Source organism: Nerophis ophidion, linkage group LG11, assembly GCF_033978795.1.
Source record: "Nerophis ophidion isolate RoL-2023_Sa linkage group LG11, RoL_Noph_v1.0, whole genome shotgun sequence".
Lineage (NCBI taxonomy): Eukaryota > Metazoa > Chordata > Actinopteri > Syngnathiformes > Syngnathidae > Nerophis > Nerophis ophidion.
The window spans coordinates 67,133,404-67,150,870 of NC_084621.1; the positions used below are offsets into that span (position 1 = coordinate 67,133,404).

At 40.2% G+C, this 17,467-nt stretch overlaps 1 protein-coding gene across 3 annotated transcripts in view; it reads left to right on the top strand.

Annotated features, from left to right (window-relative positions):
• The window catches only part of LOC133562376 (intermembrane lipid transfer protein VPS13B-like), an 819,661-nt gene that overhangs the window by 625,004 nt on the left and 177,190 nt on the right, over positions 1-17,467 (top strand). For all 3 annotated transcript variants that reach the window (XM_061916536.1, XM_061916534.1, XM_061916535.1), the window contains exons 44-45: positions 1,897-2,117; positions 6,299-6,430. In XM_061916536.1, coding sequence (XP_061772520.1) covers positions 1,897-2,117; positions 6,299-6,430 — 353 coding nt within the window. The remainder of the gene's footprint in view (positions 1-1,896; positions 2,118-6,298; positions 6,431-17,467) is intronic.

The window sequence follows — 17,467 nt, forward strand, 5'->3', positions numbered from 1 at the left end:
GATGACACAGCTTTGCAACAGTTGATATTTTAGTTTCAAGCATGTTTTACTCAATATAGGTCATAAAATCGCTGCATCAAGCTATAATATCTTACTGATATAATTTAGGCCAAAAACCCTTCAAATAAAAAAAAATAATTAAAAAAAATAATATATATGTGTATAGATATATATATATATATACATATGTGTATGTGTATATATACACACATATTTGTATATATGTATAATTATATTCAAATTATATAATTATTGATGTTTGTATATGTTCTGACCACAGAACGATATCTGTTATCACACACGCACACACACACACACACACACACATATATATATATATATATATATATATATATATAGATATATATATGTGTCTTGATTGGATTATCCAGAGAATGTGCTCGATACCGTGTTAGAGCGCAATATGTAGGTGTGGGAAAAATCACAAGACTACTTCATCTCTACAGAACTGTTTCATGAGGGGTTCCCTCAATCATCAGATTTTCTCCTGATGATTGAAGGAACCCCTCATGAAACAGTTCTGTAGAGATGAAGTAGTCTTGTGATTTTTCCCACACCTACATATATATCAATCAATCAATGTTTACTTATATAGCCTATATATATATATATATATATATATATATATATATATATACCAGGGGTCACCAACCTTTTTGAAACCAAGAGCTACTTCTTGGTTACTGATTAATGTGAAGCTACCAGTTTGATACACACTTAAATACATTTCCAGAAATAGCCAGTTCGCTCAATTTACCTTTAATAAATAAATCTATATTTATAAAAAAAAAAGGGTATTTCTGTCTGTCATTCCGTCGTACATTTTTTTTCTTATTACGGAAAATTTTTTGTAGAGAATAAACGATGAAAAAAAACACTTAATCGAACGGTTTAAAAGAAGAGAAAACACGAAAAAAATGAAAATTTAATTTTGAAACATAGTTTATCTTCAATTTTGACTCTTTAAAATTCAAAATTCCACTGAAAAAAATGAATAGAAAACTAGCTAATTAGAAATTTTTGAAAAAAGAAAAAAAATAATTTATGGAACATCATTTGTAATTTTTCCTGATTTTTCCTGATTCTGCTGACATGTTTTAAATAGGTTATAATATACAACAAATTGGACTTAGCTACATTTCTAACAAAGATAAATCATTATTTCTTCTGGTTTTTCCAGAACAAAAATTTTAAGAGAAATTTTAAAGACTTTGAAAAAAGATTTAAATTTGATTATACAGATTTTCTAGATTTGCCAGGATATTTTTATTTTATTTTAATTATGGGTTTGAAGAAATATTTCACAAATATTCTTCATTGAAAAAACAGAAGCTAAAATGAAGAATTAAATCAAAATGTATTTATTATTCTTTACAATAAAAAAAAAATACTTGAACATTGATTTAAATTGTCAGGAAAGAAGTGGAAGGTATTTAAAAGGTAAAAAGGTAAATGTGTTTAAAAATCCTAAAATCCTTTTCAAGGTTGTATTTTTTCTCTAAAATTGTCTTTCTGAAAAAAAAATAAATGAATTTATTTAAACAAGTGAAGACCTAGTCTTTAAAATATTTTCTTGGATTTTCAAATTCTATTTGAGTTTTGTCTCTTTTAGAATTAAAAATGTCGTAAGTGCTGCTATTTGAGCTATTTTTAGAACAGGCCAGCGGGCTACTCATCTGGTTCTCACGGGCTACGCGTTGGTGACCCCTGGTATATACACACAAATCTCTGTTTTTCCTTTGTTTATGGGGAATAAGGCGGTTAATTATTTTTATTACCAAAATAAATTGATTGACTTCAATTGAATGAATATACTTTGGGAAAAACCTTCCTGCTCACACTTAAAATACTAATATTTTGGCTCTGTCTCTGCAGCTCCATCTCAAAAGCTCCGTCCTTTCCTGCCAGATAGGAAAATACCTCAGAAACAGGAGTTCATGGTCATCGGTGGTGTGGAACCACAGATCTTCCTGCGCCAGTGGACCAATGGACCACGACATTGTCAGGAGTTTAACTTTTCCACCCAGCTTGACTGCAAGCTGCTGGAGTATCGAAACCTAACACACATGCAGGTTCTGCAGCCCTGTGTCATACAGGTATATATTTAACACACACTCAGCCAAATACACTTACAGTACACAATACTAAAGCTGTAGAAGTGCACCAAAAGTTGGTGTATGCAGGGGATCTTGAATATTTTGACCCTTTTTTTTTTCTCACCTTAAATAGTGTAGTGCAGGGGTCGGGAACCTTTTTGGTTGAGAGAACCATGAAAGCCAAATATTTTAAAATGTATTTCCGTGAGAGCCATATCAATCAGTGACAATGCTGACTATGAGAAACCTTGGAGAGGACCTCAGAGAGGACCCCCCCCCCCGAAAGCAATGGATGTCGAGCGGGTCTATATAATATAATATAATATTTTTTTTAACACTTAACACCACTAAATGGTAACACCTGAAAAAGTTTTTCAACGTTTATCAATTACTTAGTAAAAGACCAAGTCGAGGTGATCTACCTCATATATACATATACATACACACACATATCATTTATACACACACATATCATACATACACACACATCATTTATACACACACAAATTATATATATATATATGTATCTATATATAGATATATATAGATATACACATACATACATTTATATATACAGTATATAATTTATATTTATTTATTTTGCCGTTTTTGTTCACATATTGAAGGTGTTTTAATGAATATACATGCATGTTTAACATATAGATTCCTATCTTTCATGAAGACAAGAATATAAGTTGGTGTATTACCTGATTCTGATGACTTGCATTGATTGGAATCAGACGTCCACGTTTTCAAATGGAGGAGAAAAAAGTTCCTATTTTCTGTCTAATACCACATGAAAGTCGTTGGTTTTTGGCATCTTATTTGTCCAGCTTCCATATTAGTTTTTATACACTTTACAAGAAATACATTGGCGGCAAACTCCGTAGTTTGCTAGTTTGTTTGCGCTGGCTTTCGGAGACTCTTATTTTGTTAACGCAGGTGCGATGGAGCGGCACTTTTATTGTGAAGACAGGAACTGTGCGATCAGTCTTTAGGCTTTTGACGGGAAGTACGGTTGAAATAAAAAGTGTCTTTTTTCCTTTACACTTTTGATTGATTGATTGAAACTTTTATTAGTAGATTGCACAGTACAGTACATAATCCGTACAATTGACCACTAAATGGTAACACCCCAATAAGTTTTTTAACTTGTTTAAGTCGGGTCATGTGACCACCTGGCTCTGTTTGATTGGTCCAACGTCACCAGTGACTGCATGTGATTGGTGAAACGCAGGCAAGCGTTGATTCTACTTTGAAGGTCTGTCATTAACCAAAACAAACATTAACAGATCGATAAAAAAAAGTAGCGAACTGAATGTAGATAAATGGAACGGAGTAAAAGTAGCGTTTCTTCTCTATAAATATACTCAAGTAAAAGTAAAAGTATGTTGCATAAAAACTACTCGTAAAAGTACAATTTATCCGGAAAGTTACTCAAGTAAATGTAACGGAGTAAATGTAGCGCGTTACTACCCACCTCTGTAAATAACCTCATCAAACTTGGCCATGAATCCTGTGCATGAACTTGCAATAAACACTGTAGGAGAGCGGAGTAAAGGTTATATGAAAAGCAAAGCGTATTTGTTTCGGATTACACATTGTTCTATTTTTTTATTGTCACAAATAAGCCTGCTGAATCGTGGAGTAGTGGTTAGCATGAAGACCGTACAGTCAGAGATCTGGGTTTGAATCTCAGTTTGATATGTTCTCCCTGTGTGTGGGCTTTCTCCCACATTCCAAAAATATGCATGTTTTGTTTATTGGAGACTCTAAATTGTCCACATGTATGAATGTGATTGGTCGTTTTGTCTGTAAGGGCCCTGTGATTGGCTGGCGACCGATCTATGGTCTACCCTGCCTCTCTCTTGAAATCAGCCGGGATAGGATCTACCTTCCCGGCGATTTTAGTGAAGACTAGATTGCGTGTGTATTTTGAAATGGGGATGGGCCCACAGCAGCACCCACTGCTTGTAAAGAAGAGCATGCTTTTATATGAGTCTCCAATAGTGCCCTATAACACCGGGAAAAGACCAGTTCCATATGTAACAGGGGATAGCTGGAGCGGCTCGGGCTTTTAGCCTAATGGCTGGCACAATTTCCCATTTCCCCGCTCGGAGCGGTGGAAATGAGGAAAGATCAGAAACACAAAGCAGAGCCGCTGCGGCTACACATACAAAGTGTGATAAGAGGTGGAGTAACAATGCATACACCGGCACCTACTGTACAGAGTTGTACCGACAGCCATCAGACTGGTATATGTTCCTTGACTGCACTTAAATGTAGAATATATGTAGAATATATTTATAGTATTCATATATTATATGTATAATATATGTTATATATTATTTATTATTATTATTGTCTATTGTGAGCGAACTGTGGTGCTGAATTTCCCCCAGTGATCAATAAAGTACTTTCTATTCTATTCTATTCTATTCTAACAAATAGCTACATTCACAGACAGTTATTATAATGTGTTGATGAGCTAACTAAGAGAGGAAAAACCAGTAGCGCCTACAAAGACAAGATATTTGATGTTCAAACTCATAAACTTAATTTTTTTTTTTTTTTTTTTTTGCAAAAAATAATTAACTTAGAATTTCATGGCTGCAACACATGCCAAAGTAGTTGGGAAAGGGCATGTTCACCACTGTGTTACATCACCTTTTCTTTTAACAACACTCAATAAACCTTTGGGAACTGAGGAGACATATTTTTGAATCTTTTTTGGTGGTATTCTTTCACATTCTTGTTTTATGTACAGCTTAAGTTGTTTAACAGTGCGGGGTCTTCGTTGTGGTATTTTAGGCTTCATAATGCGCCACACATTTTCGATAGAAGACATGTCTGGAGTACAGGCAAGCGAGTCTAGTACCCTCACTCTTTTACTATGAAGCCACGCTGTTGTAACAAGGGACTTGGCATTGTCTTGCTGAAATAAGCAGGGGCGTCCATGATAACGTTGCTTGGATAACAACATATGTTGTTCCAAAACCTGTATGTACCTTTCAGCATTAATGGTGCCTTCACAGATGTGTAAGTTACCCATGCCTTGGGCACTAGTACACCCCATACCATCACACATGCTGGCTTTTCAACTTTGCACCTAGAACAGTCCTGATGGTTGTTTTCCTCTTTAGTCCGGAGGACACGACGTTAACCGTTTCCAAAAAACAATTTGAAATGTGGACTCGTCAGACCACAGAACACTTTCCCACTTTGCAGCAGTCCATCTTAGCTGAGCTCGGATCCAGCGAATCCGGCGGCGTTTCTGGTTGTCCTTGATAAATGGCTTTGGCTTTGCATAGTAGTTTTAACTTGCACTTACAGATGTAGCGACAAACTGTAATTACTGACAGTGGTTTTCTGAAGTGGTCCTGAGCCCATGTGGTGATATTCTTTACACACTGATGTTGGTTTTTGATGCAGTACCGCCTGAGGGAACGAAGGTATGTTATATCGCTTACGTGCTGTGATTTCTCCAGATTCTGTGCACCTTTTGATGGTATTAAGGACCGTATATGGTGAAATTCCTAAATTCCTTGCAATAGCTCTTTGAGAAATGTTGTTTTTAAACTGTTTGACAATTTGCTCACGCAAGGGACGGCGTGGCGCAGTGGGAGAGTGGCCGTGCACAACCCGAGGGTCCCTGGTTCAATTCCCACCTAGTACCAACCTCGTCACGTCCGTTGTGTCCTGAGCAAGACACTTCACCCTTGCTCCTGATGGGTGCTGGTTGGCGCCTTGCATGGCAGCTCCCTCCATCCGTGTGTGAATGTGTGTGTGAATGGGTAAATGTGGAAGTAGTGTCAAAGCACTTTGAGTACCTTGAAGGTAGAAAAGCGCTATACAAGTACAACCCATTTATCATTTAATTGCTCACAAAGTGGTGATCGTTTCCCAATCCTTGTTTCTGAATGACTGAGCATTTCACGGAAGCTGCTTTTATACCCAATCATGGCACCCACCTGTTCCCAATCAGCTTGCACACCTGTGGGATGTTCCAAATAAGTGTTTGATGAGAATTCCTCAACTTTATCAGTATTTATTGCCATCTTTCCCAACTTCTTTGTCACGTGTTGCTGGCATCAAATTTTAAACACATAACACAATTCCCAACTCATATGGAAACGGGGTTTGTATTTGAGAGATGTAATGTTTATTATGTTGTATTTCAGGGCCAGACCACAGCCAACTGCTGCCCCCAAAGTAGCCTGTGGGATGCGAACGTGTTTGTGGATCCTATATTTGCCACAATCAGTCAGTATGCCATCCACACGTTGGACACTGCTCTTCAAAGCTGGCAACAGGTAAGGAAGACACCAACATCTAAATGTACTTCATGGTTTGACATTGAAGCAATCCAACTCATAAGTGAGTCACCGTCTGGAAGCTCAAGCAAACTGCTTTGTTTGTCTGGTTTCATAGAAAACATTTATTAACAGAAAGTTGAATGTGAATTGGCGGACTTCATATTTGTTGAAAATGTTTCACAGTTAAAGGCCTACTGAAAGCCACTACTAGCGACCACGCAGTCTGATAGAATAGAATAGAATAGAATAGAGTTTTATTGTCATTATTGCAATGAACAGGTTCAAAGAACAACGAAATTGGAGCAGCTCCTCCTAAGGTGCATATACAATATGGTAGTATAAATAAAAAAAATAAAATTAAAAAAAAAAAAAAGATAGAGATGACAGATGTATCTATGTATACATACATAAAACATTATTGCACATTGTAGTCCGAAAAAATAGAAAAACATTTAGCAGGCTTGATGACATGTGGCGACCCAACTGCACCCTCTGGGGGCGGTTGGATAAGAAGTCCTTAATCCACATGCAGATGGAGTTCGAGAGACCCAGGTGTGACAGTTTGGACACCAGTCTATCAGGAATAATGGTGTTAAATGCCGAGCTATAATCCACAAAAAGCAGCCGCACGTAGCTCCCCCCCGTCTCCAGGTGACCCAGGGGGGAGTGTAGGGCTGTGGCGATGGCGTCCTCTGTGGACCTGTTGGCTCTGTAGGCAAACTGGTGTGGGTCGAGCTCGGGAGGGAGGACTGAGGTGATAGTTTATATATCAATGATGAAATATTAACATTGCAACACATGCCAATACGGCCTTTTTAGTTTACTAAATTTCAATTTTAAATGGTGACGCTTATGATGACTCGTGGTTGGAGGGGACATATTAGCCCAGCACCACTTACAGCTAAAAGTCGTCTCTTTTCATTGCGAAATTACACCGTATTTTGGACATCTGTGTTGCTGAATCTTTTGCAATTTGTTCAATTAATAATGGAGACGTCAAAGAAGAATGCTGTTGGTGGAAAGCGGTGGATTGCAGCTCCCTTTAGCACCGAAACACAGCCGGTGTTTCTTTGTTTGTTGTGAAGCTTTAAGACAGAGCGGTCAAGCGAACATGTTTCTCCACGTCAACCAGCAAGTTTTTGGATGGGAAAATTGTGATTTTAAGTCGGCTCTTACCGGAGACTTAAGTGGATTACGCGACCTCATCCTGCAGCTCAAAAAGGCGGCTGTGATCTTGGCTCCTGGGCTTCTCTCAGAGACACTGGCGTTCACCCCAGCCATCCGACTTTCACGTATGACTACACAACAAGCCGATAAGGGATTTTCCAGAATTATCCTAGTAAATGTGTCTAATTACATCTGAAATTCTTCCACTGGAGCTGGCGCCTTTTCTTTTTTTTTTTTCTTTTTTTTAGTGCTTCACTCTTAAATTTCCTCATCCACGAATCTTTCATCCTCTCTCAAAGTAATGGGGAAATCGTCGCTTTCTTGGTCCGAATTGCTCCGACTGCCGGTGGCTCACATTATAAACAATGTAAGGATGTGAGGAGCCCTCACACCGGTGACGTCACGCGCACATCGTCTGCTACTTCCGGTAAAAGCAAGGCTTTTTTATTAGCGACCAAAAGTTGCGAACTTTATCGTCAATGTTCTCTACTAAATCCTTTCAGCAAAAATATGGCAAGATCGCAGAATGATCAAGTATGACACATAGAATGGACCTGCTATCCCCGTTTAAATAAGAACATCTCATTTCAGTAGGTCTTTAATGTAATAGTTCAGTTGTAGATTTTTGGTGCAGATTTCCCAAATTCATGTCTCTGGTTGGTCCTTTGGGCAGGTACTCACACACACTTCTGCAAACATGCATTGTTTTGATGTCTGTTTGTCACGCATAACAAAAACACAAGTTGTGTTGTTGTTCACCTCGAAAACCTTCAGGTTAAAGGTAAGACTTTCACAAAAACATGATTGTTTTATGTAACCTGTCCGAAAGATAATAATATATCCATTTTCTGCCGCTTATTCCCGTTCGGGGTCGCGGGGGGCGCTGGCGCCTATCTCAGCTACAATCGGGCGGAAGGCGGCGTACACCCTGGACAAGTCGCCACCTCATTGCAGGGCCAACACAGATAGACAGACAACATTCACACTCACGTTCACACACTAGGGCCAATTTAGTGTTGCCAATCAACCTATCCCCAGGTGCATGTCTTTGGAAGTGGGAGGAAGCCGGAGTACCCGGAGGGAACCCACGCATTCACGGGGAGAACATGCAAACTCCACACAGAAAGATCCCGAGCCTGGATTTGAACCCAGGACTGCAGGACCTTCGTATTGTGAGGCAGACGCACTAACCCCTCTTCCACCGTGAAGCCCGATAATAATATAACAATACCGTGATTAAGTAGAATGCAAGTATGCCATGTTTGTTTAGACTTAGCAAGCCTGCGTTGATGCTTGTTATTTTACATCGGCTTTATCTCAAAACTAATTTCAGGACTTGACTGTTATGAGTTTGCAGGGCATATTTACAGTTCGCACAAAAAAAATATTTGTTTATTGCATTTCACATATGAATGCATCAGTAGACATTTAAAGCCACATTAAAACCTCCTTCTCAAATTTTGCAAAAGATGTGCAGGCCAACCACTGTATTTTCCGGAGCATAAGGCGCACTTAAAATATATTTTTTTCTTAAAACTCGACAGTGCGCCTTATAACTCGGTGCGCCTAATGAAAGGAATACGTTTGGTTGTACTTTGGTACATCATGTAATGATAAGTGTGACCAGTAGATGGCTTTTAAACATAAGAAATAAATGTAGTCTGCACTTTGATGGGTCTCAAGTAAAAACACCAACATTTTTATCCATCCATTTGCTACCGCTTGTCCCTTTCGGAGTCACGGGGGGTGCTGGAGCCTATGTTCTATTGAAAGTTTAGAACATTACACACAGCGCTCAAAAATCTATCAAAATGTTTTTAGTACAACTTTGGTACACTATGAAGGCGCACCGCTTGAATGATTGTCGGCGCATTAAACATACAAGTATTATTATGGCGTGTGTGTATAAGGTAAGACATATTATCTGCCGGTTTTTTTCCGCAATATTATGCGAAAGCAACTTTTCTTACCTTGTGGTACCTGCTGATCTGTATTTGGGATTTGCCAAAATCTTGAAAAAATGCGCATCAGCACCAATGCCGTAGTCGATAAGCTTCTTCTTTTTCTCTATCTTCTAGTTATGTGACATTCATCCTCTGCTGTTACCATTTCTAAGATAAAGTAGTGTAAAGTTATTATATCTGTCAGTAAACTCGCTTTGAAAGCGCTAAAACATACCGGTGTAGTGAGTTTACATTATTCACCCAAGGAACTTTAGGTATTAGAGTTCCGGTCGGACGGTTTTTCACGGGACACATTTCAGGTGTGGTTGTTTCCGGATGAGAAGACGCTGCTCTGTTATTGATTTAAGTAAAGTCTGAATGTCATTAAAACAGTTAGCTCCATTTTTTGACACTTCTTTCACTCCCGTCCTTGCACGCTACACCGCTACAACAAAGATGACGGGGAGAAGACGCTGCCGAAGGTGATCCACATAAATAAGACCGCCCACAAAATTGCACATCCAAAAGCGACTGTCAGAAAGCGGCTTGAAGATGATCTGTAAAACATAATCTATGTAACATTTTGATCAAAGAACTACCATTACATGTTAGGTAGACCACAAGGAAGTTAGATCAGATTAGATCAAATAGTACTTTATTTATTCCTTTGGGAAAATTTAAATTTTCAGCACAATCCCATTCAAGATTAGACAAACATTACAGGGAGACAGAACAGGATCGCTGACGGGTCTGCCGGCTTCCAGCGCCCCTTACAAAAAAGATGAGATACAGGTAAACGGGGGGAAGAATAGAAGAATAAAATAAGAATAAAATAAAAAAATCGGTCTAAGCCTGGGCCCTGGAGAGGGGGTCCAGACTGAGGCCAAAGGAAAAAAACAACAACTCATAGCCATAGTACACATCACTCTCACATGTGTGTAAGAGGGAAACATCAAACTTCAAAGAACACAAAGGACATTAAAGACATTAAAGCAGCGGATACAACCCTACATACATTTATGAATAAAAAAACTAAAAGAAAAATATACACTGTGGTGGCTTCTGCGGTGTTTTTAATTTAGAAAAAATATATAATAAGAGGATGAGGTGGTTCGGCCATCTGGTCAGGATGCCACCCGAACGCCTCCCTAGGGAGGTGTTTAGGGCACGTCCAACCGGTAGGAGGCCACGGGGAAGACCCAGGACACGTTGGGAAGACTATGTCTCCCGGCTGGCCTGGGAACGCCTCGGGATCCCCCGGGAAGAGCTAGACGAAGTGGCTGGGGAGAGGGAAGTCTGGGTTTCTCTCCTTAGGCTGTTGCCCCCGCGACCCGACCTCAGATAAGCGGAAGAAGATGGATGGAAGATGGATGGATAGATTAGATTAGATTAGATATATTACTTTTTTTTTATTCCTTCAGGAAAATTTAAATTTTCAGCACAATCCCATTCAAGATCAGACAAACATTACAGGGAGACAGAACAGGATCGCTGACGGGTCTGCCGGCTTCTAGCGCCCCTTACAAAAAAGATGAGATACAGGTAAACAAGAAGAATAAAATTAAAATTAAAATTAAATAATCGGTCTAAGCCTGAGCCTTGGAGAGGGGGTCCAGACTGAGGCCAAAGGAAAAAAACAACAACTCATAGCCATAGTACACGTCGCTCTCACATGTGTGTAAGAGGGAGACATCAAACTTCAAAGAACACAAAGGACATTAAAGACATTGAAGCAGCAGATACAACCAGACACTTCTACATACAGCTATGAATAAAAAAAACTAAAAGAAAAATATACACTGTGGTGGCCTCTGCGGTGTGAAGTGTTATTAATTTAGAAAAAATATATAATAATATGACTCCTTTAATGCACTCTATAATCCGGTGTGCCTAATATATGAAAAAAGATAAAAAATAGACCATTCATCGTCAGTGTGCCTTATAATCCGGTGCTCCCTTTGTCCGGAAAATACAGTAAATCTGTAAATTCAGTCAAAAGAAAACATACACAAAGACAGTCACCTGTCCCATGTGGTGTATTATCTAAACAAACTCATAACAAAATATTATCACAATAACAGTTTTGGCTTCATTCCTCAATAGCTTATTTTTAATTTTTAACTTTCGTTGAGTTGGCCGCAGTGTGTGTTGTAGGATTTTTAACACTCTGGTCATGCGTCCTTTTTAAAGTCTCACCACTGCCTCTAGTAGCCAGGATCATGTTGGAATTGAGGCTCAAGAAAATATGGTAAAATTGATGACACCTGCCAAGACATTTTTTGGCCGAGGTCCTCCACCCACTTGTCTACCACACATGCTAACACACTTGGGACATCCTGGCTTTGCATGGCTCTGCTCAGCTGTGCTGCCTCATTATATTTGGCCCCTGGAGATATGAAGTATGCTCATGGTTTTACTTTTGAGAAATAATAGCTGATGTTTAATTTTTTTTTTATACAGAAACATCTGTGATCAAATCAAACACATGTACAGGAATATATTTTAAATGAATGGTTTGGCGGTCGGATTTTGTTTTTACACCGTCATCAAAGTTTTAATCAACCTTGTTGGAAGATTGATCATTCTTGACCATTTGCTTCATTTTAGCACCGCTGCAGGCTAATGAGCGCCCCAATTGCTGTTAGTTAATTTAGCCATAAATAACACGCTGTAATGAAAGCTCCAAGTGCAGTTCTGAAGTAGTGTTTTGGACATGTTGATATTCGTGATGGGCTTTGCCCAACTTGCCAAGCATGACTACTAGGTCATTTTGTCTCCCCCAGGGATTTTCTGATATTCCCCGGGGATTAGTTCATGGAGTTATTGAGTTTCTGTATTGTTTTGATTGGACTAAACAGCAGCAACCTTGGAACCTCTACATAACTACCTCAACCACTTTAAGGGGGAAACACGCGGTAATTATGAGGTAAATGTGCTGCATGTGGATCTGGTAGTTTTGAAGACAGGGGGTAACGAGAGGCCAATCACAAAACATGGTCATTGTGGGAAACTAGGCTTCAGTTTTAGAAGGTCTAAACATTAAGGGTCTGGTCTAATGCAAGTTTGTGTGTATTAAAACACATGCAAACTTGATAGCACATGCAAAGCCGATCTAATAAACTTGTGCACAAAGCATTGTGTGTCTTAAAGGCCTACTGAGACCCACTACTACCCACCACGCAGTCTGATAGTTTATATATCAATGATGAAATATTAACATTGCAACACATGCCAATACGGCCTTTTTAGTTGACTAAATGGCAATTTTAAATTTTGCGCGAAGAATCCTGTTGAAAACGTTGAGGTATGATGAAGCATGCGCGTGACGTCACGGATTGTAGCGGACATTTTGTTCCAGCCCGATCCCAGCTATAAGTCATTTGCTTTAATTGCATAATTCCACAGTATTCTGGACATCTGTGTTGCTGAATCTTTTGCAATTTGTTCAATTAATAATGGAGACGTCAAAGAAGAAAGATGTAGGTGGGAAGCGGTGTGTTGCGGCTGCCTTTAGCAACACAAACACAGCCGGTGTTTCATTGTTTACATTCCCGAAAGATGACTGTGGAGCTTTACCATGGAACAGAGCGGTCAAGCGAACACGGTTCCCTACCACATGTCAACCTGCATGTTTCGGTGAAAAAATTGTGCTAATAAGTCGGCTCTTACCGTAGACTTGAGCGGAGCTTGCGTCGTTCCTCGTGCACCTGTCCAAGAAGCAGCTGCGGACTCTCTATCCTCCTCCGACCGGCCGCCCCTGAACATGGGATGCTTCCACCGTGGAGGAGGGGGAAAAAAAGCTCAGCCCGGCCCCAACGGCGTTGAGAAACGTGGCTTCCCTCAGAGACACCCGTGGCCACACCCCTCCGACTTTCCGGTACGACCATACAATCGCACTAAAACACTAGTAACACAAAAAGCAAATAAGGGATTTTCCAGAATTATCCTAGTAAATGTGTCTAATAACATCTGAATCGCTCCCACTGCCCTCGCCTTTTTATTTATTTAATTTTTTTTCTAGTCCTTGACTCACTATCTTCATCCACAAATCTTTCATCCTTGCTCAAATTAATGGGGAAATAGTCGCTTTTTTCGGTTTGAATCGCTCTTGCTGCTGGTGGCCATGATTGTAAACAATGTTCAGATGTGAGGAGCTCCACAGACCGTGACGTCACACGCACATTGTCTGCTACTTCCGGTACAGGCAAGGCTTTATTATCAGCACCAAAAGTTGCGAACTTTATTGTCGATGTTCTCTACTAAATCCTTTCAGCAAAAATATGGCAATATCGCAAAATTATCAAGTATGAAGCATAGAATGGACCTGCTATCCCTGTTTGAATAAGAAAATCTCATTTCAGTAGGCCTTTAAGTGAGCAGAATAAAGAAAATGCAAATATAAGTATTGAGCGCACAGTGTGATTTATCAAGACTAAAACTACTGCAGGAGCTGATATGTATCTTTATTTAGTAGGTCTAGAAAGAAATGGGAAAGGAGGCGATTGTCAGGCTTTCCCCTGACAGTTTGTCTATGTTTTAGTTTTTCCTCTGCATTCGTCTGTTTCCTCTGTGTTTAGTATCTCCTGTCTTTAGTTCCTGTCTAGTGCTCTTATTTTGTCAGCTTCCTGTCTTGTTCCCTGAGTGCTGTGTTCCTCCTCAGCTGCGGCTGATTGGCACCTGGCCACACCCGTTGCCAATCAGCCTGCTCCTATTTGTACCTGCTTTGTCTTGTGTCAGTTGCTGGATTATTGTATTGTCTTGTCGGTGTCACGTCTAGTCGCTCTTGTGATGTGTTATCGCTCCTGTCGTGTCGTACCTTGTCTTTGCAGTGTAGCGGTAAGCTATATTCAGTTGATGTTTGTAGTTTACTGTTTTTTGTTCCCTGCTTCAGTTTTATTTTTCATTATACAAGTACGACTTCTGTTTGCCTGTTCGCTACCCGCTAGCTTCCACGCTAAGGTCCTGTTTGTTATTTTCTAGCTCCCAGGCTAGTTCCTTTTGTTTGATTATTCGCCTCGTGCGCGCTTTGTGTTTGTACCCTTTTGGTTTTGTTTTTGTCTTAGTATTTAATTAAATCATGTTTTCACATTCCATGCCTGCCTCCATCTCTGCATCTTGGGGTTCGTCACCCAATAACCATGACAGCGATTGCACTACAGCACTTTCTTATGTATGCTTGTCAACACACATGGACTGTCAATATGTAAAATATCCGACATATTGTCAATTCAGCAATATTATTTTTAACGTTATAGCTGCTGCAAGACTTAATGAGCTGATTTAAACAAACTTACTTGATGCGTTTTGGTGTCTACTGGCGTTTTTTTGTAACGTTCGATTTTTCATTTACATTATATGTGAAAACCTCCTTGCAATAATAATTTTTTTGCGCCTGGAACATTCCAACGGATGCTTGCTGTTAGTGCCAGTGGTTTCAATTGTAGATGCATTGCAGAACTGACTCTAAAATGCCCAGAAGAAAAAGTTACATAATAATCTGCTACATCAGGGGTAGGAAACCTGTGGCTCTTTTGATGACTGCACCTGGCTCTCAGATAAGTCTTAGCTGACATTGCTTAACTAGATAAGTAATGAATAATTATGCCGGTAATCTCAGTGGTTATAATAACCCTGTATCAACCAGACTACAGAGACATCAGCAAAACCATGCAGCACCAGAAGTCGCATTAATGGTAAGAGGCATCATCAATCAATCAATCAATGTTTATTTATATAGCCCAGAATCACAAATGTCTCAAAGGACTGCACAAATCATTACGACTACAACATCCTCGGAAGAACCCACAAAAGGGCAAGGAAAACTCACACCCAGTGGGCAGGGAGAATTCACATCCAGTGGGACGCCAGTGACAATGCTGACTATGAGAAACCTTGGAGAGGACCTCAGATGTGGGCAACCCCCCCCCTCTAGGGGACCGAAAGCAATGGATGTCGAGCGGGTCTAACATGATACTGTGAAAGTTCAATCCATAGTGGCTCCAACACAGCCGCGAGAGTTCAGTTCAAAGCGGATCCAAGACAGCAGTGAGAGTCCCGTCCACAGGAAACCATCCCAAGCGGAGGCGGATCAGCAGCGTAGAGATGTCCCCAACCGATACACAGGCGAGCGGTCCATCCTGGGTCTCGACTCTGGACAGCCAGTACTTCATCCATGGTCATCGGACCGGACCCCCTCTACAATTTATTATTGGTTATCTTCAGAATAACAATGTTATTTCAAAGAATAAGAGACTTATCATACTCTAAACATGTTGGTCTTTCTTAAAAATGCACGCATTTAGTTGTATTCAGTGTTGAAAAATATATTTCATGGCTCTCACGGAAATACATTTTAAAATATTTGGCTTTCATGGCTCTCTCAGCCAAAAAAGTTCCCGACCCCTGTGCTACATGTTTGAAAACATAGGAAAATGCCAAAGGTATAAGATAACAAGATTGTGCAGGAAATTAGTGTCTCCAACCTTGTTTAATCAATCAATCAATCAATCAATGTTCATTTTTATAGACCTAAATCACTAGTGTCTCAAAGGGCTGCACAAACCACAACACAAACCACTACGACATCCTCGGTAGGCCCACATAAGGGCAAAGAAAACTCACACCCAGTGGGACGTCGGTGACAATGAGGACTATGAGAACCTTGGAGAGGACCACATATGTGGGCAACCCCGCCCCCTTTAGGGGACTGAAAGCAATGGATGTCGAGCGTGTCTAACATGATACTGTGAAAAGTTCAGTCCATAGTGGATCCAACACAGCCGTGAGAGTCAAGTCCATAGCGGATCCAACACAGCAGCGAGAGTCCCGTCCACAGCGGAGCCAGCAGGAAACCATCCCAAGCGGAGGCGGATCAGCAGCGCAGAGATGTCCCCAGCCGATACACAGGCGAGCGGTCCAGCCTGGGTCCCGACTCCAGACGAGTGGTCCATCCTGGGTCCCGACTCTGGACAGCCAGAACTTCATCCATGGACATCGGACCGGACCTCCTCCACAAGGGAGAGGGGGACAGAGGAGAAAAAGAAAAGAAACGGCAGATCAACTGGTCCAAAAAGGGAGTCTATTTGAAGGCTAGAGTATACAAATGAGTTTTAAGATGAGTCTTAAATGCTTCTACTGAGGTGGCATCTCGAACTGTTACCGGGAGGGCATTCCAGAGTACTGGAGCCCGAACGGAAAACGCTCTATAGCCCGCAGACTTTTTTTGGGCTTTGGGAATCACTAATAATCCGGAGTCTTTTGAAGGCAGATTTCTTGCCGGGACATATGGTACAATACAATCGGCAAGATAGGATGGAGCTAGACCGTGTAGTATTTTATACGTAAGTAGTAAAACCTTAAAGTCACATCTTAAGTGCACAGGAAGCCAGTGCAGGTGTAAAATGATCAAACTTTCTTGTTCTTGTCAAAAGTCTACCAGCCGCATTTCGTACCAACTGTAATCTTTTAATGCTAGACATGGGGAGACCCGAAAATAAATGATACGATACAGTAATCGAGGCGAGACGTAACAAACTTAATTTATGTAAGGCATATTGCACCAGTTATCAATTGTACACGTAGTCTTAGTAGATCACGCGCAACATGTACAGAATACACACAATGTTATATTTTGCACATGTTTAGCGTGTGGTATTCGACTCTCAGTAGATCAGGCCCTGAACGTATTTAGATTTCAAAGCCTGGACAAACACATGCACGTTGTCTCTACATCATACAACGTGACCCTTATTGAGAACCTAATCAGAAGCAGTTGGAAATGTTAACAGGCTCAGTCCTACCACAACAGAAGGATGTATCCTTACCAGTTTAATCATTTTAGTAATTTTCATGGTTCCTAGGCAGGCCTGTTGTGATGTGGCCTAAAGGGTCACCACTGAGCCATAAAGAGGATTCCTCGACTACC